The following is a 9,243-nucleotide window of genomic DNA, read 5'->3' as shown; positions in this document are numbered from 1 at the left end:
CAAATGCCCTTCTGAGTCCCTTTGGGTCTCTGTAAAGCCATTCCGGAGGAAGTCTGTGCCCAGAATACACAGAACCTCTGGGCCAGTCACAACAGGATGTTTCTGCCACTCCTTCCCAGTCAGGCTCCCCTCGGCTCCCAACAGGGTCAATTGCTGTGATCCCCCCGTCACCCCAGCAATGGAAACAGGTTCTGCCCCACATGGTGTCCTGATGGTATCAGGGTACACTGCACACCAGTATCAACTGAGGCATCGTATTTTTGTGGCTCTGATGTGCCAGGCCTTCGCATCCACACCATCCAAAAGATATGGTTTTCCTGTGCCTCTCCCTGGCTAGAGGCAGGGCCCCTCCAGCCCTGGTTATTATTTCTTTCCTGGGCATGCATGCTAGAGGTTCCTTCAGGGGGATCTGACAGATCATACCTGGCAGCTCGGCCATGGGAGGTTGAGGCTACCTTCACCTTACTGGAATTCCCTTGGTTAGTGTTTCCCTCCCTGAGCTGATGCAGCCGTGCTGCCAGGACAGAAGTGTGTTTCCCATCCCACCTTCCCATGTCTTCCCCATGGTCATGCAGGGAGAACCACAGGTCAGTTCTTGGGGTGCACCCTCTGTGTCCAGCTGGGGGACGCTGGGCTCTGACTTTGGGGCCTGTGACCTGCACTGGTGTCACATGGGAATTGTTCCTCCTCATCTCCTCCCTCATTTCCTCTTTGAAGTCCTTAATCACAGCAGAGACATGAGCCTGCATTGGGCCATTGATCACATTCTCATAATTTCTAAGCTTGTTGGGACAGAGCCCACTGTCTCTCAGTTGGTGTCAGCATTGATCGTTGCAGTGAAGGTGATGTATTGAGATGGCCCCGGATTTGCCAGACTCCACAACATGTGCCCTGTGCACCTGACCTTGTTGGGGTCATTATCATGCTGTCCATCCCTCCCAAAGCTTGTCACCGTTCTGATTGCAGAAGCACCACCTCTCACTGCTTTGCCCGGGTTGCCAGGCAACACAATTGACAGCAGCAGCGACCACCGATATCCGAGAGCCTGTCTTCGTGTTGCCAGGCAATGCAATTGCCAGCAGCGGTGAGCGACAACAGCCTGTCTCAGAGAGGGAGCGTGCCTCCGCCACTGTCTGCCTGCCTGAGGACACCCTGGCGGCTGCAAAGGGAGATTCCCGGCCAGCACTGCTGAGGGATTCTCCGTCCCCCCCACTCCGGGAGGGCGCAGACCCTCTGAGAGGGTCCCAGCGAGAGGCGGCCGGCAGCCCTGCGCTGGACAGCCCGCCCGGTCCCTCTGCATGGCAGCCAGCAATTGAATTCGTGACAACGGTGCCAGTGGGGGCCAACCCCGCTGGCTGTGCCGCCTTTGGGGACCCTGTCCTCCACGTCAGCATCTGTGTCGGGCCCTGCAAACAGCCTGTCCTGCCGCGGAAGCAGCCCAGCTCGTTTGCTTACAGCCGGTGCTGCAGGAGTGAACGCTCACACTCAGCGTTTTTCTGGGACACAGCATTTTTCGTGGGCCGATTCACATTTGGTCAGGGGCTTCTTGGTGGGGTTTGGAATGCCTGACTCCCCCCACGTGCTCCAGAGGTGTCGGGGGGGTGGCTCCCAGAGGTTTTGCCTCCATTCCCGAGCCCAGAGGGGGTGGGAGTGGTGCCAAGGGGCAGAAAGCAGGAACGCTGCCATTTGCATTGCAGGGGTGGGGGGCATAGTGGAAAGCGAGCATTGCTTGCTTGCTCTGGGGAATTAAAACCCCGGGTCCGGGATGATGATCCCCGGGAAAGTTTCTCCTCCCCGACTGCTGCTATGTGCCAGTGGTTCTGGGGGGAGGAGGCTTTCAGTCACTCCTGCTGCCAGGGCACAGGCGGCATGGTGCGGGGAGGTTGTGAGAACAAAGAGCCTGCCCCGTGTTCCCAGTTGTGTTCCAGTGTCCCCAGTTCCATTCCAGTGTCACCAACCCAGTGCCACCAGTTCAATCCCAGTGCCACCAGCCCAGTGTCCACAGTGTCTCCATCCTACCCAGGGTTTCCAAGGGGAAATATCTCTGTGACAGCACCTTGAATCAGCTCCCTGGCTGTGCTCCCCTCAAGGAACATTGGGATGGCTTTATTGACCACTCATCTCTAAATGGGGTCGGGTAACGTGTCTGACACAGAGCTCAGATCAGCCTGCTCTGATTTATATAGAGGGTATTTATTTATTTATTTACTTATTGGCTGTACGGTGCACACATAAACTGATAGATTATATTGCACCAACGAGCAGCTACAAGGAATCATCAATAATCAATATCAGTATCAAATACCGTATCAGATTGCTGGTGATTAGTAACAAAGTGCAAACGGCAATACAAAAGTGCAAAAGGCAATACAAAAGTGCAAAAGCCAGTTATTAACTTGTCATTTGTAACCCATCTCTGCTGCAGACACAGTGGAAAGCTGGAAGCTCTTGAGGGGACTCATTTAGCCCTGTCCCCTGTCCCCTGAGTGTCCCTGTCTGTCCCTGAGTGTCCCCAGTGACATTACCCCAAAAATTCCCATCAGGATTTGGGGCAATTTCAATGAAAATTCCTAGAAAATTCCCCAAATTTGTCTCAAATCCCACAAGGGGAGGGGGGAAAGGACAGGTGATGCCAGCCATGTCCCCGATGACGTCACTGCCCTGATGACATCACATTGGTGACATCGCCATCCCTGCAGCAGACTTGGGATGTCCTTGGTGGCTCTTTGGCATCACTTAACCACCACTCAGGCAATGGAGCCACTGGGATCACCACACCTGAAGATGGTGCAGATGTTCTCAAGTGCCCCCACCAGGTAATCCCTGGCCACTTGGCTGCTGGCCACCCACAGCAGCTCGGCCACAGCCACCTTGGCTGCCAAGGCAGCGTGGAAATCATGGGACGGCTCCTCTGCCCCCTTCATGGTGCCTACGATCTCCCCAACCCTGCGCCGCAGCTCCCGATAGAACGCGGTGATTTCCCTACACGCGGTCACCAGGCACCTCAGCAGCCCCAGGGCCACCTTCGCCTGCTGCCTCACCGGGTCTTCGGCCACCACGGTTCCTCCCACACCCTCTCCTACCTCATAGTCTATGACACCTCCCAAGGCCTCTCTTATGGCCCCCACCATGGCCTCTTTTATGGCCTTTTTCAAGACTTCTTCCATGGCCACAACACTGCAGCTGCTGAGGGCCACGTGCCTGCAGGCGTCCCAGAGCTTGGTGACCTCCCTGGTCAGCTGGGCCCAGCTGTCGTCCAGCGTGGCCGCTGACTCCTGCCACGTGCTGGCCACGCTTCGCACGTGCTCCCAGGTGGTCCATGAGGTGCTCGCGTAGGCTGCCAGGGCCTGGCTCAGGGAGGGGACAGCGCTATCGCACCCAGAGGTGACATCGCGGTGCCAGAAGATGTTACCAGTGTCATGCACGGTGACACTGAGGTTATTGGTGAACTTCTTCAGGGCCTCGCGCAGGGATGGTTGGCACATGGGCAGCAGCACATCCCCATCCTTCCTGGCCGTGATGGCCACCAGCTCGCCCAGGGTGGCCACCATGGTGGCCTGTGGCTGCAGCAGACCTGGGGACATCTGCAGAGGAGACAGAGGAGGTGTCAGGGACCTCGTGGCGCTTGTAGCCTCCTGGGGGGGGGCCCTGCCCCCGAGGGGCCCCCTTTATCACCTCCATCCCCCTTGTTTCCTCTGCCACCCCCTGTCCCTCCCCTCGTAGCTCCTTCCACCCCCTGCCCCACTGCTGTCCTCTCTGCCACCCCCTGCCCCCACTGCTGTCCTCTCTGCCACCCCCTACTCTCGGGATCTCCTCTGGTCTGGTCAGTGTGACTGGGAAGATCCCGAGGAGTGTCTCTGTTAAAAGTCTCTTTTCCCCAACCCAGCAGCCGAAGAAGGAGTCGACATGGAACCCCTGACCCCCATGTACAGAATTCCAAACCCCCCTGTACAAGGTCCAAAACCCCCCTGTACAGTGCTCCAAAATTTTTCCCTTCACCCTGTGATTGCTACTACTGAGCTACTTAAACTTTTGTGACCTGTAATTCTTCATATAAAGCTGGTAATTTGCTCCATGAGTTGAGATCAAATTTCCAGGTGTCTTTGGCTTCTTGCCAGGGTCTCCAAGCCCCTGCCAGGGCTTTGAGCCATCCAGGGCATCCAGAGAGATGTCCTGGGTTCCGACACCCTACCACCACACTTGTAGCCCCTGCCACCCCCCGCTGTGTCCTCTGCCACTCCCTGTGTCCCCTTCCATTGCCCACTGACCCCTCCCCCCCGTGTCCCCTCCCCTATAGGTGTCCCTCTCACCTGAGACGCCCTCCCCCTGTACTTTGGTGGTCCCTGTGTTCCCTCCCCTCACCCTCTCCCCAGGTAAAGGGGCAACACCACGCAGTCGACACCACGCAGTCGGAGCTCTGTTGGAGCTGTGGCAGGATTCAGAGGCCATGCAGCCCAGAATAAGAACTCTGGATTAAAACCTCTCCATCAGGACCCACTCCTTCCTTCACCTCGCCTCAAAGGTTTCTCCAGCTCAGGAAGGCCTGAGGAGTGACCCCACCTCAACAGCAAGTTCCAGCCCTCAAGCAATGGAGCTCGGGACGTGCCTGGACTTGTCCCCACGTGCTCATAGCTAGCCAGAGCATCTCTGGGGTGCACAACACCACAGGTGCCGCCATTGGCTCCGCAGCTGAGGCCACACAGACCAAGGCAGTCCCGTTCAGTAATACTGGTAAATTCCAATACCCTTTGCAACGCACTGCCCCTCCCCCACCAGTGTCCCCTGTCTCCCTCTCCACACACCCCCAACCCCCCCCATCGCACCTCTTGGAGCTCCATGCTCACTGGGGACACCTTGGGGACACCTTGGGGACGGTCTGGGGGTCGAAGGAGCCTTGGGATGTCCTCGATGGCTCTTTGGCACCGCTCGGCCACCTCGCAGGGGCTGGTGCGACCACCGTTGAACAAGAAGTCGATGATGCCTTGAAGTGTCCCCAGCAGGTGATCCTTGGCCAGGCGGCCGTTGGCCTCCCACAGCCGCTCGGCCACAGCCACCTTGGTCACCAAATCCTCAGGGACATTGGGGGACTCCTCATTTGTCCCCTCCAGGGCGGCCTTGATGTCCCCAACCCTGCGCTGCAGCTCCTGGAGGAACGTGGTGGCTTCGTCACACGCATCCACCAAGCGCTCCAGCAGCCCCAGGGCCGTCTCCACCCGCTGTCTCACCATGGTGGCCCTGGTTGCCCGGCTGGCAGCCACCATGACATCTATCCACATCCAGGCTTCATGTTCGGCCACCACCTCGGCTCTCTTCTCCCTGCCAAGGGCCTGACCCAGCTCCACCATGTTTTCCTGAGCTGTCCCATCACGGGCAGCCTCGTCCTGCAGCTCCCTGGCCCGGGCGCTGGCGGTGGCTGCCCTGCCGGGCGGCTCAGTGACCACCTCCCTGCAGACGTTGCAGAGCTTGGTGGCCTTCCTGGCCAGCTGAGCCCAGCTGTCCACGCGCTTATCCACTGTCCCCTGCCAGTGCCAGGCCTCCATTGTCACATGGAACCAGGGGGTCCAGGGGGTGCTCCTGTAGGCGGCCAGGGCCTGGCTCAGGGAGGCGGGAGGTTCTTTGTTATCGGAGGTTACATTGCGGCGCCACCAGGTGTCATCCATGCACTTCACGGTGGCCCAGAGCTTCGTGGTGAAGTCCTCCAGGTCCCAGTACAGGCACCTTAGAGACTTGAGCAGCGTCTCCTCGTTCCGCCTGGGCACGGTGGCCAGCAGCTCGCCCAGGGTGGCCACCACCGTGACCTGTGGCTGCAGAAGGGCCGGGGACAGCTGCGGAGGGGACACGGGAGGTGTCAGGGACCTGGCGGCACTTACGGCCTCCTTCGGTGGCCCCCTGCCCCCGAGGAGTCCCCTTTGTCCCCTCCGTCCCTTTGTCAGCCTCTTGTTCCCTGTGCCACCCCCTGCCCCTCCCCTCAGAGCCCCACTCGCTCCCTGCCCCTCTGCTGTCCCCTCTGCCACCCCCTCTCCCACTGCTGTCCCATCTGCCGCCCCCCGCTAGCCCCCGTGTCCCCTCCCGTCCCGTCGCACCTCTTCGAGCTCCATGTTCACTCTGGACACCTTGGGGACGCTCCGGCGGCGAAGGATCCCCGGGCCAAACGCCGGTCCCGGCCCAGAACCGGCTCGACCGGCGGCGCGGAAAGGGCAGCGCCGCCTCAGTACGCGCGGGAAAGGGGCGTGGCGGTGACGTCACCTCTCCTGGCCCCGCCCCTCGCCGGTACAGCCCCCATCCATGGGAAACAGCGGGCTGGATTTTGGTGCTTTTTAGGCTGAATACCAGCGGCTTTAGGATCAATCCCTGGGGATTTAGGCTCAGTCCTAGTGGATTTAGGTTCTATCCCGCCATTTCCAGGTGGATTAATTCCGCCGTTCCCGGCTGGATTTAGGAGGCAACGCGGAGTGCTCTGAGCAGCGGGCGGAATTGCCCCCAGCCAAGATGGCAGCACAGCTGCTCTGGCGTGAAGCGGCTGGCACAAGTACTGGCGAAAGATCCCCCCCTCGCCGGTGGCCGGTTCCAGCGGAAACGCGGTCCATTGTGGTCCCGGTGGGGCCCAGCGGTGGCGGAGCCGGGGCCGAGGCCGGGGGCGGGGGCAGCGGGGCGGGAATTCGGGGGCGCCGAGGGAGCCCCGGGACCCCCCCGCCAGCGCGGGATGGGCGGCAGCGACCGCGGTCAGCACCGGGAGCGGCGGGAGCCGGATGGGTGCGGTGAGGAGGGGCTTCGGGAGGGTCCCGAGGGAGAACTGGGGGGTCCTGAGGGGATTTGGGGGAATTGTGAGGGTGTTTAGGGGCGCTGAGGGGATGTGAGGGGGTTTAGGGGGATCTGAGGGAGAATTGGGGGTCCTGAGGGCGTTTGGAGTGGCCTGAGAGGGAACTGAGGGGGGGTTGACGGGTCCTGAGGGAATGTGAGGGGTCGTGAGGGAGTTGGGGGACTCCTGAGGGAGAACCGGGGGTCCTGAGGGGGTTTGGGAGGATTGTGAGGGGATATGAAGGAGTTTGGGGGATCCTGAGAGAGTGTGGAGGGTCCTGAGGGGCCTTGGGGGATCCTGAGGGAGAACTGGGGGATCGCGAAGGGGCTTAGAGTGGATTTTTGGGGGGTTCTGAGGGAGAATTGAGGATCCTGAGGGGGTTTGGGGGCGTCCTGAGGGGGTTCTGGAGGAGTCTTGAGGGGATCTGGGAGGGTCTTAAGGCAGTTTGGGGGGGATTTTGGGGGGTTGTGAGGCTGTTGAGGGGTCCTGAGCGGATTTGGGGGCATCATGAGGAAATCTGGGGGGATTCTGAGGAGATTTTGGGGGGGGGATTGGGAGGCCCTGAGGGAGACCTGGGGGTACTGAGGGGGTTTGGAGGGTCGTGGGGGGATTTGGGGGCGTTCTGAGGAAGTTTTTGGTGGGGATTTTGGGGCCTCCTGAGGGTTTTTGGGAGTCCTGAGGGGATTCAGGAGGATTTTGACAGTTCGTGCCTGGATTGGGGCAACCCTGAGGGAATTTTGGGGGTCCCTGAGTGGATTTTGTGGGTCCCTGACTGGATCTGGGGGAATTTGGGGTCATTTTGGGGTGCATGAATGAATTTTGGGGCATTTGGGCGATTTTTGGGTTCCCTGACAGGATTTTGGGGTATTTCAATGTAATTTTGGTATTCCTGATGAGATTTTGGGATATTTTCATGTAATTTTGGGGTATTTTGGTTCAATTTCAGGTTCCGTTATGGTATTTTGGGGTATTTTTGTGTATTTTGAGTAATTTTTGAGTCCCTGATGGGATTTTGGGGTATTTTGGTGCAATTTTGGGGTGATTTTGAGTAATTTCGGGGCATCTTATGTTATTTGGATGTAATTTTGGGGTATTTTGGTGTTTCTTGGTTTGAACAGACAGGTGTGTGCTGAGGAAGGCAGGAGCCTCCCCCAAAATGGAAAATGTAAACACCCTCCCTCTGAATTGTTACAAATTGTAAATTAAGAGGCTCTCGGGCAAAGATATGAGAGCAGGGGTAGCAGTTCTTTATTTGGAAAATAAAATAATTAATGAAAATAGATATAGAAATAAAAAATAAGAATAAAATAACAAGAAGGATAAAAATAGATTCAGAAATAAAAATAAGATAAAAATAAAATGAAGAATAAAAATAAAATCAGAACTAAAAATAAAAATAAAACAAAGTAATATATAATAAAAAGATAGAAATAATAAAAAATAAGATAAAAATAAAATCAAAAATAAAATCAATAATAAAAATTTAAAAAATTAAAAATATATAAATGAAAAATATAAAACATATTAAAAATAAGATAAAAATAAGAAAAAGAGCACAAATAAAGTCAAAAATAAAACTAAGAAAAATTAAAATAAAGTAAAAAAACATCATTAGAAGAAAGCTGCTCCTGTGGGAATGCAGTTGGCAAAGGCTGCTGCAGGGTGTCAGGTTGTATTCTGTCAGTGGTTTCATTTTGTGTTATTGCGTGTTTGTTGTTTTTTTTCCCCCTTTTCCTAATTGTATTTCTGACTTGGAGTCTCTCACTGGTTCTGCTTTCAAACCGGAACAATTGGTGATGGTTGTTTGGCTTGACTGACCAGCTGGATCCACGTGTGTGTTGTGACTGTCAGGCAAGGGCGATGGGTTTTTCTTAGTAGCACAGTATGGTATAACAAAGCGATTGATCAGCCAGCTGCAATCCTGGAGTCAACGCTCATTATTCCCCACTGGGGACCGCTGCTACGATAGCGACTGATGATTTTCCTTTCAGCACTGGACAGTCTTTTTTCCAATGCCCCCATTTCTTACAGGATGCACTCTGGTCCTTCTCCGTAGGGGAAGCTTTCTTGGGTGACTTTTCCTGAGCTGCCTTCCTGCTAGGTTGGGATTAACTCTTTCAGTTGGGCCCCTCTCTCAAAACACCTTCCAGGCAACATCCAGGAGTTTATCTATGTCTTAAACTCCCTTTATCTTTTCTACTTATATCATTTGAAGCCTGACCCACACAAACAAAACTAGATGTGCTTTACCATCAGCTGATTCAGGATCTACATCAGTATATTTGATGGCAGTTTCTCTTCACCTGTTTAAAAAATCAGTGCTTGATTCATCATAATTTTGCCTCCCTTGGTAAAGCTTTGACCAATTTACAGCTTTAGGGACCCAATGTTTTAACCCACACACCACGAGGCTTTGATATCATTTTAATTTTGCCATCTGCTCG

The 9,243-nt window shown here is 55.7% G+C and overlaps 1 protein-coding gene across 1 annotated transcript; it reads right to left on the bottom strand.

Annotated features, from left to right (window-relative positions):
* Nucleotides 1-2,195: 2,195 nt before the first annotated feature.
* LOC121339422 lies at nucleotides 2,196-6,205 on the bottom strand. Its single transcript, XM_041411165.1, has 3 exons — nucleotides 6,084-6,205; nucleotides 4,824-5,825; nucleotides 2,196-3,584 (listed from the first exon to the last, which is right to left on the bottom strand). The coding sequence occupies exons 1-3, from the start codon at nucleotides 6,096-6,098 to the stop codon at nucleotides 2,748-2,750; spliced, it is 1,854 nt and encodes a 617-aa protein (XP_041267099.1). The 5' UTR covers nucleotides 6,099-6,205; the 3' UTR covers nucleotides 2,196-2,747.
* Between the last annotated feature and the right edge of the window lie 3,038 nt (nucleotides 6,206-9,243).

Source organism: Onychostruthus taczanowskii, unplaced genomic scaffold (assembly GCF_017590055.1).
Source record: "Onychostruthus taczanowskii isolate IOZ18803 unplaced genomic scaffold, ASM1759005v1 scaffold348, whole genome shotgun sequence".
NCBI lineage: Eukaryota > Metazoa > Chordata > Aves > Passeriformes > Passeridae > Onychostruthus > Onychostruthus taczanowskii.
This window is presented reverse-complemented; position numbering and strand designations above follow the sequence as displayed.